This window comes from Acinonyx jubatus, chromosome D4 (genome assembly GCF_027475565.1).
Source record: "Acinonyx jubatus isolate Ajub_Pintada_27869175 chromosome D4, VMU_Ajub_asm_v1.0, whole genome shotgun sequence".
Taxonomy (NCBI): domain Eukaryota; kingdom Metazoa; phylum Chordata; class Mammalia; order Carnivora; family Felidae; genus Acinonyx; species Acinonyx jubatus.
The window spans coordinates 605,824-620,833 of record NC_069391.1 but is presented as its reverse complement, the minus strand read 5'-3'; the positions used below and the strand labels follow the sequence as shown (position 1 = coordinate 620,833).

Genomic DNA, 15,010 nt, shown 5'->3' with positions numbered 1-15,010 from the left:
AAGAGAAAATATACAGACAAGGTATACGGAAATGACCAAGCATAGGGGCGCCCGGTGGCTCTGTCGGTTGAGTGTCCGACTTCGGCTCAGGTCATGATCTCACGGTCTGTGAGTTCAAGCCCCACGTTGGGCTCTGTGCTGACAGCTCAGAGTCTGGAGCCTGATTCTGTGTCTCCCCCTCTCTCTGCCCCTCCCCCGCTCGTGCTTTCTCAAAAATAAATAAGCCTAAAAAAAAAAAAAAAGAAGAAAAGAAAAAAAAGAAATGACAAAGTACTGATGACAAACATCTCAACAGCAACGATGGACACCAAAAAACAGTGGGCTATTTTCAAAGTTTGTCAAACTATAGTTATAAACCCAGAACACTCTCTTTCAGGAGAGAGGACATAGAGATTTTTCAGGGAAAAATAGCCCCAGTGAATTGATATAGTAAACGAAGTTCTTTTAGCAAGAAAGAGCTTGCTTTTTCTTGGAGCAAGTTCTGTTGTACAAGGGCACATGCACACAGCATAAACTCTACAAGCCATCAAATACACAAATATGACGTCTAATTAGTAGAATCAAGAAAAACCACATTGTGTTAAAATATTGGAAAATAACAACAGGTAAGTTGGGAGGGAGAAAACCGACTTGATCTAAGATCCTCATATTAACTTTAACTCTAGACAACGTTAACTCAGATATAAATGTTAAAATTTCCAGCATAATCTCTAAAAGAACAGAAATACAACTTATAGGGGCACCTGGGTGGCTCCGTTGGTGAGCGTCTGACTTGTGACTTTGGCTCAGGTCACGATCTCACGGTTCGTGACTTGGATCCCCAACTTGGGCTCTGCGCCGACATCGTGGAGCCTGCTTAGGATTCTCTCTCTCCTCTCTCTGCATCCCCCCCCCCAAATAAATAAGAAATGGAATTTATAACTTTCAAACTAATAGAAAAATAGAACAAGGGTGAAAAGCTAAAAGAATGTTAAGAAACAAAGGGAAAAAAGAACAGAAGTAGAAGCAACAGAAAACAGAAGTTAGGGGAGCACAACTGAACCCAAAGGGTATTAGCAATTACATTAAACGCACACAGACTAAATAATTTAAAAAGCAAAGATTGTCAGACTAGATTTTTTTTTTCACATTTAGCTAGAAGCATCTTATAAGAAACGCATATAATACACCTAGTCTACAAGAGTAAAGGAAGGTTGAAAGTAAAAGGACTAGGAATGATATACAAATACTAACCAAAGAATACTGGAGAAATGACGTCAATATTAGTTAAAATAGACTTTATGGCAAAGAGCATTAGTAGAGCCAAAGAGGTTTATTATTAGGTAATAATTGTAAAAGATTTCAAACAAGAAGATATAAGAAGTCTAAAAATTATATGCATATGCACCTAATAACATAATTTAAAAACATATAAAGCAAATGCTGACACAACTACAAGAAGAATTTGATGAACCCACCATCATAGGAGACTTCAGTACAGAGAATTAGGCAGAAAAATAATTGAGGTACAGATGATTTGAGAAATACATTAATTCAGTTTGATCTACTGAGTATGTGTATGTATGAGAGAGAGAGAGAGAGAGAGAGAGAGAGAGAAATGAACATGATTAGAGGAGAATATGTATCCTTTTAAAACCCACATGGGGGGCGCCTGGGTGGCTCAGTCAGTTGAGTGTCGGACTTTGGCTCAGGTCATGATCTCACGGTCAGTGAGTTAGGGTCCCGTGTCGGGCTCTGTGCTGACAGCTCAGTGCTTGGAGACTGATTCTGTGTCTCCCTCTCTCTCTGCCCCTCCCTGGCTCATGCTCTGTTCTCTCTCTCAAAAATGAATAAATGTTAAAAAAAAACATTAAAAACAAAAACCCACATGGAACATTGATTAAAAAGATCGTCTACTTGGCTATATAAGGCAAGTCTTCACAAACATCTAAATTAGCACTATATAGACGATGCTCCTTGATTACTATTCAGTTAGGTTAGAAATCCATTTTAAAAAGAGAACTAAAAAGCTCTAAAACTCCAAGCTTTCTGAAATTAGAAAATAGTTTTCTAGAGAACTCTTGAGTCAAATAAGTAATTGTAACAGGCACTCAAAAATTATTACAACTATAGAATGAGAAAAGTACTACAGATCGAGACTGATGGAATGCAGTGGAAACGGTACTTCAAGAAAAAATTTATGGTCTTGAATGTTTACATCATCAAATTCAAAAGGCTGAAAGTTTAAGGAGCTAAGGAGCACCCCACTTGGAAGTAACCCCAAGAAAGCAAAAGGAAGGAAACTATAAAGATAAGAAGTTAATGAGACAGAAAACAAGAATGAGATAGAAAGGATCAACAAACCAGATACCAGTACTTTGAAAAGGCTTCTTAAGTTAACAAATCTCTGTAAGATCAAGAGAAACGGAGGAGCTCGAGTGCCCGACGGTAAGACCGGAAGCGTGAGTGCTGCAGACACGGCGGGACTCACGCAGAGAACACCAACGACGGTGTGGTTCTGGGACACGGGGCGGGAGGGACACGTTCCAGAAAAAGATTAATTACCAAAAGTGACCCAAGAAGATGCAGACAACTAAACAGTCCTATAATTATTAACTAAGAAAGAATCAGCTCTAGAAACCCCTTCCCCTAACATGCCAGGCCCGGAAGCCTCGCAGGAAGTCAGCCAACATTGGAGGAGAAGAGAATTCGAGTATGATTCCAAGCTGCAGAAAGAGGGAAGACGCCTCCACGTGTTTACGAGGCCAGAAAAGAGGGCGATGAAAGGAGCAGTGCTGTGTCAGACGTGTTCCTGGGGGGACCCACACTTCCCACATAAGACCTTCAAACCAAGGCCAGCGGTATAGGAAAGGGTCACAAGCTGGGCCAAGACAGGTCCAACCACGGAGGTTATCTCAGTTGCCGCAGAGGCAGCTTTCGGCAGATCCCCATCTCCTTCGTGACGGGAGGGCAGCCGGGCATCGGCTTCGTGCTGAAACAGTCCCCGGGCTTTGGAGGGCGCGGGGCAAAGAGGCTACCGCTTCTGCGCAAGTGAGCGAAGGATAGGAAGAGGGCAGAAGCTGAGGCTGAAAGGATTGGAGAGGGAGGAAGGACAGCTGTCCGTAGGCGGTGGGTCCGCAGGAGGCCCCGAGACCTGACTGCCGGCTCAGCAGAACTGAGGAGACTTTCAGCAGGCTTCTGGGTGTGAGATCAATTCTTGGCAAAACCGCCAAGTTCCTGGGTGAGCTCTGTGGAGCGAGGCAGTGGGGCTTAGTGGAGAGGGCCGGAGCAGAGAGGTGGGAGGCTGCCTCCCTCCCCTCACCTGACCGGCCGTCAGTGCAGTTCCAGGCTTCACCCGAGCGGCTGGGCTCACCCCACCTCCTGCCAAGGTGAAGAGCAAAGCCAGAGGGATGGAGACAGGGGAGACCTTTCCAGGGCGGGGTCCCCAATCCCCCCAGGCTCACTGGCTCACTAGAAGGACTCGTATGTGTTCTCATTAATGGCAAAGACTGATTCTGGGGCAAGGATACGAAGCAAAACGAACACGTGAAAAGGCACACGGGCGAGGGGCTAGAGGCACGGGGTGCACCCAGCAGCAGGGGCACGCGGCAGGGAGAGCCGGCTGTCAGGCAAAGCCGCAGGGGCTGTACTGGGGCCGGGTACACGGGCACCTCGGCCTGCCCTACGCCCAAACTGCCGACTCCCAGAGAGACGGGGGGCGGGGGGGTCCACAGAGAACACACACTGTGTGGACGCTGCAGGCACGGTGAGCAGCATTTCAGGAAAGTGCTGTATCAGCGAGGGAACGGTTTGCTGGCCAAGCGCTTCTGCACGGGCCTCTCGAAGGACGGCGTCAGGCCCGCTCCACCGACTTCCTCACTGAGCACGTCATAGAGCTGGAGGCGGCAGCAGCTGGTGAACACAGCTTGGTCGGTAACCAGAGATCGGCGAATTAAAATACACGATACAGGTCTTCACACCGACAGGACGGGCGAGGACAGCTTGGTGCCAGTGGTGAACTTGGCTTGTTCCCACTTGCCCGTCCAGAGGCGCAGACCCTGGCTCTGCTGTCCCGCCATCTCAGGCCTGCGGCTTCTCCTGGGCAGATACGGAAGCTCTGCAGTCCCCCGTGCGGGCTGTGAACACGAAGTGTGAGGCCCACGCCCACTCCTTCCCTTCGCCACTTTGTCTGGCTGATTCCACGCGCTGGTTACTTTGACTAAAACGTCCTGAGGCGTTCACCAGTCTCTTCTTCCGTAGGTATTTGGTAAGGATATCCAGGGCAGGCAAGATTTTGAGGGCCTTTTGCCACGTGATGCCACGGATTCCCAGCGACCTGTCTCCTGTGGGAGACACTGCCTTTTAAGGTCGTCAGATTAGAGCACCGAGTTGGAAACCCTGGACCCCACTCAGAGGACCCCTCCTGAAGGCTGTGCTCTGGAACCACATCTGGCACCAGCGTCTGTAGGAGCTACGGTCGCCCGGAGAAGCAGCACCAGTCGGAGGCATAAACAAGGAACTGGCTCTCGCTCATGTGACTGGCCAGGTGCACCTGAAGTCCACCGGGTGGCCCATCGGGGGCGGGTCATGGCGGCAGGACACCACAGGCACAGCCCAGAGCTGTCACCGGTGGGTGGACTTTCTCCTCAAATTCCGGCTTCTGCCGAGGGAAGTCCTTCCCTGAGGACTCGGGCTTGGTGGGCACCCTCATGCCCTCACGGCCCTCCATAGCCTTTTGTGAACTAAAACTCTGACCTCTTCTCCATGGCACCTGGCTTCCCCTCGGCCACCCTTTGGAAATCAATCACTTGATTTTAGCATCTTCCACGGTCCCACCAGACTGAGAAGCACCACCCCCCCCCCCCCGACCCCGTCACCCAGTCTGGCTCCTCTTTGCTGAAGAGACCTTCTCCCAGCTGACCCTGTCCTCTCCCGCTTGACGAGAAGCAGCAGGAGGCCCCGGGATGTGCCCTGAGCACCTGCGTGAGGGCCTCAGGTCTGGGGGCTTGCCTGACCAGCGCAGGACACGGCGCCCCGTTCTCTGCAAGCACCCCGCCTGCCTGCAGGGAGGACGCCCCTCGTGCCCCAGGGCCCTCAGCAGCAGAGCCTCGTTTCCCTCCAAGAACGAGCTTGTCCGTGCACTAGCAGCACACGAGATGAGCGGTACAGGAGGCGGGAACTCGAGGACAACTGCCGCATACAGAACACACAGTTCCTTCGTGGGAGTTCTGATGAGGAAACACACGGTCCGGAAAGGTCCACGGAGGAGGACGGAGAGCAGCCAAGGGACCCAGCAGCTCTCTCTGGAAAGTGCCCGAGGCCCTGCCCCCGCGAGACCATCACCTCCCAGAGCGTTTCTGGCAGCAGACAAGCAAAAGGGCGCGAAGCTTCCTACTCTGGAGGCCCTGAAAATGCAGAATCCAGTCACAGCTTTGATCAAAAGGCCTGCTGGGCAGAAATGAGTCAAAGGGACTTTGGAAACTGGATGGCTGACACGAGTCCACAGCAAGTACAACACCAGGGCAGGGTCCAGGTCTGGCTCACACCTCCGTCCACAGGTTTGCACCGCAGAGAAGGACCACCCACAAATGCCACCTTCGCCAGGGTGGGCCGGGCATCTCCTCTCAACTGAAGTTGGTGCGTTTTTAGGTCTGAATCCCAGCCCCGGCCGGCCCAGCAGCACTGAGCGGACCCTGCTTCTGTCTCGTGACCTTCAACGCCTTCTACCCGCAGTCCGCCAAGGCCGGCCAGGCTTCAACCCCGGTGCCCCAAACCGCCCTTGATTGCCAAGCTCCTTCCACGTCCGTCCATCCGTCTGTTCCGGCAGCGCCACACGCTCTGCCACCAGGACCTGCGCTCCCTCTCTTGTGCGGCCGGAACGTTTCCCCCAAGCACCACTCTGCAGAAGCTGGGTTGCGGCCGGGCTCTGGGGGCGGGGGCAGACCCACCGGGCAACACCACCCTGTCTGTGCCTTGACTCCGACTCCTGCCTCCTGTTTCTGCTCTGAAGGGCTCATGTGATGATGCTGGGCCCACCTGAGTGATTCAAAATACTCTCTTGATTACGGACTGATTGCAAGTTGATTAGTAAATTACATCTTTAAATCCCTTTTGTCACACAATATAAAAAAGCACAGGTATAACAGGGGTGTTTAAGGAACACGGGAGCCAAACCCCGTCTCCCATTTGCTGGCGATCACACGCTCTCTGGGGGGCTGGTGGGAAGACACCGCCCCCCTGGCTCATGAATTCCTTGACCGATGACGTCTGGTCTGGAGTCCCCGAGAAGCCAGGCTGGCCACCTTGGTCTTGGCACCCCACAGGCTAAAAGCAGCCATAGCTGGGAAACAGGTGTTTTCTACAGGGACGGTGGCCAGGGCCAATGCCAGGACAGGCCCCTGGGAGAAGTGGCCGATGAGGGGCCAGAGATGGGGGAGAGCGCCACCAACCCCTCACAAACGGCAGGGGCAGGCAGCCTGGGGCAGGCTCCATTCTTTTGGCCTCAGCTTCCTCATTGTGGGGGGGGGGGGTGACACCAAGAATAGCCACCCACAAGTGCTGGATGTGTCGGGGGGCTGAGCCACGAATGGCCGGCCCTGCCCGGACCCAGTACGTGATATACAGGCAACCACGGTGGCTGCTTGCTCTGGGGCTCCCGGGCCACAGACAGATCCCAGTGCTCTGACGTCTCAGGGCCGCCACGGGCTCCGTGCTGCAGCCAGCCATCCAGTGAGCCTGGGGACCCGTTCCCAGAAGGACGTTTGCAAAGGCACAAAAGAAACCACGATTAACGGAAAACTACATTACAGCCATGTTTGTGCTCCCCTACAGCAGCGTGACCGGGAGCAGCCCAGGTGACCATCCATTCACACAACAGGACACTATTTGGTCGTAGAAAGGAAGGAAGCAACGGCACATACTAGAACATAGATGAACCCGGAAAACGTGCCGAGTGAGCACAGCCAGACTCCAGAACAGCCTCCCCCGCCCCCTGGGAACAGACACGGGATGGCCAGAACCCCCGGGGACAGACACGGGATGGCCAGACCCCCCGGGGCCAGACACGGGATGGCCAGGGGCCAGGGGCCAGACACGGGATGGCCAGAACCCCCGAGGCCAGACATGGGATGGCCAGACCCCCCGGGGACAGACACGGGATGGCCAGGGGCCAGGGGTGGGGCTGGGGGGGGCGGTGACAGTTGTGGTTCTGGTCCCACAACACTGTGGATGTACAAAAAGCCACTGAACTGTACGCTCTGATGGGTGAGTTGTGTGTTGAGTTTTATCACCATGAACCTGTGGAAAAGATTTCCATCCAAGTGCAAGCCCCTGAATTCCAAGACCCCAGCTCAGGATTTCTCCACGGCCCCGGGGGCTGGTGTCCTCACAGGCAGGCTCCTGCCACAGCTGAGAGCAGAGCTCCTTCCCATGTGGTGTTTCCAGGGGCCACAGGACAACGGGGTGGAGGTGGGGGTGAGACCACCGGGGTCTGCCTGGGTCAGGCCCACTCCTGCAGGAGCTGAGAGGGCTCCCGCCGGCAGACCCCAGGTGCCCGGCAGCCACAAACATCGCTGTCCTTGGAGACAGTGTCCCTGACAGGCCAGGGAAGCCCTGCCCTCTGCCCCGGGGCTGGGTCTACGCAGCAAGGGCACCACGGCAGCTTGAGACACAGCCCCTGCTCCCAGCGGACAGGGGGAGAGCGGGGCCCCGAGCCCCAGCTGGGTGGGCACGAAGCCCCGCCACGCTCACCTCAGCTGCCCTTCGGTGGTCCTCGTTGGTGCCCAGCACGCGCACGTCCACGCCCAAGCAGCGGAGGCTCCTTGCCAGCCCCTGCAGCATGTTGTCGCACACCACGCGGAAGGCCCTGGCCGGGACCTCTGGAGCGGCGTCCTCGCGCTCGGCCACAGGCACCTGCAATACGGCCCTGCTCAGAGGCCGGCGGTGCCCCTGCCCCGCCCTGGACTCTGTGGGGAGTGAGAGCCCTGCGGGCCGAGTGGCCAGCTCTTTCTCAGCCTTTAGAAAGAGAATCGCGAGCAGTATGGCCTCCACGCAGAACACAGCAGACGGACACATTAACGAAATGATGTGAGATCGCTCGCACCGGGCCCAGGCAGGGCCTCCACACGTTTCCTGGGGTGGGGGCTCTGTGTACGATGCAGCGGGGCTCGGGGCTCGGGAGCCACACGGTTCACGCGAGACACCGCCCTGGACCTTGGTGGGAGCCCGTCAAGCCCGCTGACAGGAGAGCGATGGGAACCCCCCTCCTCCAGGACGCTGACGGGGCTCTGCTCCCCTCCCAGGCCTCCTTCCCCGTCTGGTCCTCCTCCCTGAGAACTCTTCTGAAGGGGTCCCGGGGGGCTTCACCCACCTGCCAAGGCAGGGCTGAGGCCTCCTGCAGGCGGGGCGGCTCCCGGGCCCCGGGTCTCTCACTGCACCCTGGCTGCAGGCTCCTGGCCAGGTCCTCAGACAGGGAGAAGCTGGCAGGCTCTCTGCTCAGCGCCTGGTGCACCTCCAGCAGGCAGTAGGCGTCAGCAGCTGGGGTTGGCATGGGTCGGCCTCAGCCTCCAGTGTGGGGGGCACAGGGGTGTGGGGTGTGGGGGAAGTAGGGGTGTGCACCTGCGTAAACCAGCTGCCCCTCGCTCAGCGGCCGCCGATCCCAGTTAGAGAGCTGCTGTGTCTTGTCGAGGGGCTTGCCCAGGACCTGCCGCACCAGGAGGCTGAGGCCCCGCAGCCCCCTGGCCTCATACGTGCCTCCAGCTGGCATGTTCACCACCCGCATCTGCCAAGACAGAGCCCCTCAGGGGTGAGCGGCCTGTGCGGGAGGAGGGATGGCCACCACGGTGCCAGGCGGCCCTGCCCTGGGGAAGGCCCTCGCCCTCCAGAGCCGCCAGTGCGTGGAAGGGAGGGTGTGGATGGCCAAGGCAGGCTGCGCGGGGGGGTGGGGGTGGGGGGTGGGGGGCTCAGGTCAGCTCTGGGGATGACATCTTAGCCCCCAAGGGCGTGTGCTGAGAACTCAGAGGGGCCCAAAGCAGGGCTGGTTCTGGGGAAAGTGTGGGGACACGTGGTGACTCTCCCTCCTCGGCAGGGCCTGGTGACCTGTGGCCAACACAAAGGTGCTCTGAGGTCATGAGCTCATCCTGGCACACAGACACCCGCCAGCCCATGGTGAAGACCCCCAGCTGGCGCAGGGCATGGCTGTGCAGGCGGCTCAGCAAAGAAAGGAGGGCCCCCCTGCCCCCCTCGAGCGGACCTGCCTGTGCACCTGCAGCAGGTCCAGGCCGCCCCACAGCTGCTTCTCCACGTGCGCCAGGGCCAGGCAGGAAGCACCCAGGCTCCGAAGGTCCCCCGCCAGCCCATAACCTGCAAGGAGGGCTGTCAGCGTGCCAGGCACCCGAGGAAGGGGCCGGGGCCTTGCCCCAGCACCCTCCCCCTCAGCGGGCAGGGGCTTTGCTCACCCAGTTTTGTGATGGAGGGGTCCGAGAGCAGCCGGGACACCAGCCTGGAGAAGGCCTTCGACACCTGCCCTCCCGCTGGCCGCGAGAGCACAGGCAGGTCCAGCAGGAACACGCGGCCCTCCACTGCCAACTGCATGACTGATGCCTGGGGCCGGCCCCCCGTGCCAAACGAGGGTCTCCACTCCACGTCTACCCCGACCACCTGGCCGGGCTGCGGAGAGGGGCTGCTATGAGCAGGTGAGGCCCGCTGGGGCTGCAGGGCTGTGGCTGAGGGCTGGGAGGGTGCAGCTAGCCGGGGCCCCCCTGAGTGTGAGGTCCAGGTAAGGCAGCCTCTGTTGGGAGGGCTGACCAGCCCTGGGAGCTCCCACATGACCGGGGCCGCGCCTGGCCCCTGGCTTGCCCGCCATTCCACACAGAAGGGGTCAAAGGAACCTGGCAACCAGGCCGAGGGCCCGGCCACAGGTAGGTCTGGAGCTGCTGCAGGTGAGGGGCCAGTGTCTCATGCTTGTGTTTTGGGCCCAGGGTCTTCCAAATGGGCTGGTATGGGTGCCCTGCTCTGCAGGGGTGTCTGGGGCGGGTGGGAAGGACAGCCAAGCCTGGGGGTCCATGGTGTGGACAGAGCCCCAGAGCTGGCCACCCACCTGCAGCAACGCCTCCTCATGCCTGGCCAAGTCCTCCCAAGAGGCCAGGAAGTGGATGTCCTCCCTGGCGATGGGCAGCTGGTAATAATCATCCTTCCTGTCCTCCAAAGGCGCCCTGGCCACCCTGGAAGAAGCGGAGCAGTGGCACCCACCCCCCGCTCTGGGCCCCTGGGGCCGCACCCCACCCCACCCCAGCACCTCCTGGCCTGGCCAGGCCCAGAGTAGACCTCAGAGAGGAAGGGGAGCTACAAGGGCCGCTGGCGTCTGGGGGGTCTTTGCAGTGTGCCCGCCTGTGCCCCTCCTCCCACACAGCTGCTCTCTCCGCCTTGCCCACCTGCCTCTGTCCCCCCGCCCCCCCCCCCCCCAGCCAACAGACTGCCGCTTCCTCAGGCCCTTGGGGGTGTGGGGCCTGGTTGTGGGCTCCGGCCCCAGGGTCTGAGGCCGGTGCGGAGGGGTGCGGGCTCCTGGCTCATCTGCTCTGTGCTTGTCTGCGTTCTGGGAACAGGGGCATGTGCCCCCTCCTTGCTTTTCTGGTCTCACTCCCAAAGTGCTGGCATATGTGAGTCATGGGATCACTTCCCAAGGGGTGGGGGCCCTAGGGCGTGCTCCGCTCACCAGCCTCCCGAGCCTGGGGGTGCTCACCTCTCCTGGAGTTCGAGCCGGCGGAGCTCGGCGGCCACTGTGGCTGGCAGCTGCTCCTCGGGCACTGAGAGGCCCAGGGCGCACTGCGCGGCCACGGCCTCGTTGCCGGGGGAGGCCAGCAGCCGCACTACCATCTCTTGGGGCCGCTCTTCCCGGCCCACCAGGCCCTGGGGACACATGGGATGGGCTGTGCTGCCCGGCTCTGCCCCCAGGGGGTGCAGACAGTCCCGCACCAGGCCCAGACCTGCCCCCGCAGACCCCAAGGCTCTGTGCTGAGGGAGCTGTCGAGGTCCTTCCACACGGTCAGGCTGGAGGGTCACCGTCCTGTGTCCGCAGCCCGGCCTGGCTCCCTGCGTCCGTCTCCCCATCTCCAATGCCCGGTCCCACCCTGCTGCTATCACCAGCACCTCCTCACCGGTCCTGCCCCCCCAACCTGACACCGGTACTGTCTTTCTAGAACATTGTCTCCACCCTTGCCTGGTGGGTTCTGCTCCTGACCCTGCGGCTGTCCAAGTCTGCCCCTCGGGCATCCTTGCCTCCACCCTTGGGCTGGCCAACATGCTCAGGGGAAGGAGGGCCATGGGACACCCCTGAATCTATGGTCCAGACAGTGGACACGGACGGGCAGCCCTCAGAGGGGTAATGATGCTCCGGGGCCTCCCGAGGCGGCCTCTCCCACACCAGTGCCCAGCACAGGAGCACAGGACTCATGTAGCCCACAGGCAGCCCACCCAAGTCCGCTCAGCCTCGGGGCATCCAGGGCAAGGCCCAGGCACCCCACCCTCCCCAGAGTCTGAGCCTCTCACTCTCTGGATCTCTAGCCCCTGAGGCCTCTGTGCTCCCCAAGGAGCCTCTGCCGGCTGACAGGCAGGGCCCCTCCCAGACAACTCTGTCCCCCCAGCAGCCTCAGGCCATCCGCTTCCCGCAGGCCGCGGGTTCCCACGTGGACGACAATATGTGGAAACCCCTCCACATTCTTCAGGATGTCCGCTGCCCTTCCGGCTGCCTCGGCCTTGGCACCCAGGGGGGACCAGCCTTCCGGGCCTTCCCGGGGGTCCACGTTCCTCTCTGGTGACTCACCGCCCACCCCACACACCCATCAATGCAGGGGTGGCTCAGCACTGCCCCCCACTGGATGCCACTCAGAACACCAGATGCTAGACCATTCATCAAGGAAGGAAAGCCCCCCCCCCACCCCACTAACTGGTGCGTTGCTCCTGTGCTGCATCTGGGACCCCACACCCCCTACCTTCTTCCAAGGCTGCTTCGCCCAGGGCTGGGGACAGCGCTGTGCCCATGATGACCCACACTTCCAGCTCGGGCCTGAAGGACCCAGGCCGCTACATGGTCCTGTCTAGGCTTCTGTCCTCGCGGGCTCTGTAGCCCCCTGGGCCAGGAGTGGCCCTTGTATCACCCCATTGGGCAGTTGGGGGCTCATTCCTCACAAGGCCTCAGGGGGCACAGAGCTGTGTGCAAGCACAGCACTCAAGGATGGTTTAGAATATTCTCTCGGTGCACAAGTGGAATCTCCAGCAAACCTGACCTCCTCCATTGCCTGGCAGCTCCATGCTCCACCAGCTAAAAGGGGCTCCAGGACCCCCAGCCGCTCTGGCCCTGCCTCACCTGGCGGGGTCCCCCTCAGCAGCTGCCTCTGGCACCCCACCTTCTGACAGGGGTGGGCAGACGTGAGTCCCTGTGTCTGGTTTCTCATCAAGGTGTGGGGTCTGTGCCGGGCGGGGAGAAGCCCCGTCCCTGCACCATCTGCTTCCGGCCCTGCCTGGACATCGGAAGAGCTGACCCGGTGTGTGGGCCTACACACCACATGCCTAGTCCATACGTGTGCACATAGCCTCTCAGGGTCACGTGCCCCTCTAGTCCTTGCCCTGGTCTCCAGTGAATGCCCACCCTGCACAGGGCTTCCAGGGGCTTCCAGAGCCTTCCAGACCCTTCCAGAGGCTTCCAGGGCCCCTGGACTCACCTGCACATGGTCCACCCAGTTCTCCTGAGACATACTTCTCTGTAAAAGTAAGCATCAAGATAACCTTTTCTAGTTGCAGCTCTAGAAGCTGGGGCGGGAGAGCTCCCCCCACCCCCTGGCTCAGGGCGCTAACCAGGGCACACGCACCTCCACAAACCGCTTGTAGCACAGGTAGCGCAGGGCGGCCAGGCGCTGCTGAGTGGCAGCGTTGGGACACAGAGCTGTTGAAAAAGCACAGAGCTCAGGGCAGGGCAGGGGCCGGGGGCCAGTGTGTAGGGGGCTTCTGCCCACTCCCCTCCACCCTTCACTGTCCCCACAGGTGCCCTCCCAGCCTTGAGCCTCGTTTGGGGTCTCCCAGACCCTCTGCATCAGGGGCTCTGAGGGACAGGAGCCCCATCTCTCCAGGCTTCTTTTCCTTCGTGTCCTTCTCCCACCAGAATGTGAGGAAGGGGCCATCTTGCTCACCTGTTTACAAACTGATGCTTACTTGTTGGCCTTACTTCCACATTTTGTTCAGAGCCCGCAGGGGCCCAGGAAGGGCCCCCTCCCACCCACCCATCCACCCGCCCCGCCTTCTGATGCTGGTCCTCCCTCCTGGGGCCAGCTGTCCTTGAAGCCTGGCAGTGCGCAGGGGATGCTGCCCACAGAACCCTGCCCCTCCCAGTGGCGGCCTGGCCTTCTTAGGGCCCTACACCCTCCGGAAGTGTGGTTGCGCCCGCAGCACCCCACTCCCAGCACTGGGGAGCGCCCTGTTACAGGGTCGCTGTCCAACCACAGCGGAGGTCAGTGCTGCCCAGAGGTTGGGGCCTGCAAGGGAGGGCCAGCGACTCCTCAGACAGGTGACGGGGCACCCCCTCCTCCTTCCTGCCCAGGCTGTGAGGGTTCCAGACCCCAGGAGGCTGCTAAGGAACCTGGGACAACACTTCCGAGTGAGGTGGACAAGGCCTGAGGAAGGGGGGGGGGGGGGGACGAATGAGTGAGCTACTCAAGGAAAGAAGGAAAGAAGTGAATTTCTGCAGGCTCTGTCAGGACACAAAGTAACCATGTGTCCTTGCAGAGGCATCTGCAGACAGAGACTGGCTTTTCCGACATTTACACAATTTGAAGCATCATTTTGCCAGTGGGAAACTTTGTCCAAAAGCCTTGTGGATACGGTATCGTGTCCACAGATAGATTCCGGTGCAGCCTGGGCTGACTGGCTGGTCCAGACGCAGCACAAACCCTTAAAGGGGTGGGCACAGCTGAGCCAGGCCCAACCGCCTGCCACACCCCTGAGCACCTGCAGATACCACAAAACCCAAATACGACGCACACTACAGCCTGCCAGTTCATCCGCGCAAGGACACCTTGGGGGGCTCCACCCGGGACCCAGGCCTGGGGAGGGGTGGGTTAGTGGGGAGCTCAGGGTGGAGAGGCAAACAGAAGTCCCCGACCCTCCTTCTGCATCTAATGTCAGCCCACGGAGGACATGGGGTCGGTCCTGTGGAGGCCACAGCTGTGACGGTGGACACGCGGATGGACTGCAGAGGGGCAAAGGGACCGTGACCGCAGCTGTGACCCTGAGGCCTCCTGGCTAAGACAGACCCCGCTGGGGAAGCAGCAGATGGGGCCTGGCAGCGGGCGGTCATGCGGAACAGGAGACCCGGAGGGGGTCTGTCCTCCCTGCCCCCAGCAGGCCAACGAGCGAGGCGCCCACGGAAAGCACCGGCTTGTCTACCCCGCCCTCTTGTCCAGCGGCCCCCCACTGTGTGTGACTATGTGACTCGGCACATAGTCAGGGGGGAGTCCCCACTATGTAGGGGTGCCTAGGCACCTAACCTGTTCCAGTGCCAGACTCAGCTGAGACCTGTGGGGAGGGGATAGACCTCCAAGGGGGGCACATCCTGAACTGCGGGGGGCGCCAGGCTAAGGCTGGTCCAAGACCCCAAAGACCCCTCTGGCCCCAAGCCCTGGGCCCACTGTGGCCACTACCTGACCCGGAAGTGTGGGCCCTGTGGGCCAGTGAATGTCATGGCAGGGCTGCTGGGGGGGGCGGGGGGGAAGGCCTGCACCTCAGACCCAGCTGTGGTCTCCCACACAGCCTGCCCACCACCCCGGCCCTGTGGGCCTCATGCCCCACCCCCGCCCTGCCCCACACGGGCCTGAGTCCCGGGTGGGGAGAGCCTCTGCCGAGGCGGCAGGCGCGGCCCCCCACAGCAGCCAGCATCGACCCTGTGAGTGATTCCGTGCTGAGAGCCTCTCGGGCCCGTGTCCCTCACCCCGTGTGCACCCTGAGGGACGCCAGCAGGGCTCCCCGACACAGCGCCCAGGACAGG

At 59.5% G+C, this 15,010-nt stretch overlaps 1 protein-coding gene across 8 annotated transcripts in view; it reads right to left on the bottom strand.

Moving 5' to 3' along the window:
• The window catches only part of EXD3 (exonuclease 3'-5' domain containing 3), an 80,606-nt gene that overhangs the window by 19,910 nt on the left and 45,686 nt on the right, over positions 1-15,010 (bottom strand). For all 8 annotated transcript variants that reach the window (XR_008290788.1, XM_053204296.1, XM_027051009.2 and 5 more), the window contains 9 exons: positions 12,843-12,916; positions 12,696-12,734; positions 10,718-10,884; positions 10,076-10,199; positions 9,435-9,645; positions 9,230-9,339; positions 8,596-8,758; positions 8,348-8,514; positions 7,729-7,890 (listed from right to left, as the gene is read on the bottom strand). Coding sequence is in view for 7 of the 8 variants with exons in the window: in XM_053204296.1 (XP_053060271.1) it covers positions 7,729-7,890; positions 8,348-8,514; positions 8,596-8,758; positions 9,230-9,339; positions 9,435-9,645; positions 10,076-10,199; positions 10,718-10,884; positions 12,696-12,734; positions 12,843-12,916 (1,217 nt within the window). In the remaining variant the exon portion in view is untranslated. The remainder of the gene's footprint in view (positions 1-7,728; positions 7,891-8,347; positions 8,515-8,595; positions 8,759-9,229; positions 9,340-9,434; positions 9,646-10,075; positions 10,200-10,717; positions 10,885-12,695; positions 12,735-12,842; positions 12,917-15,010) is intronic.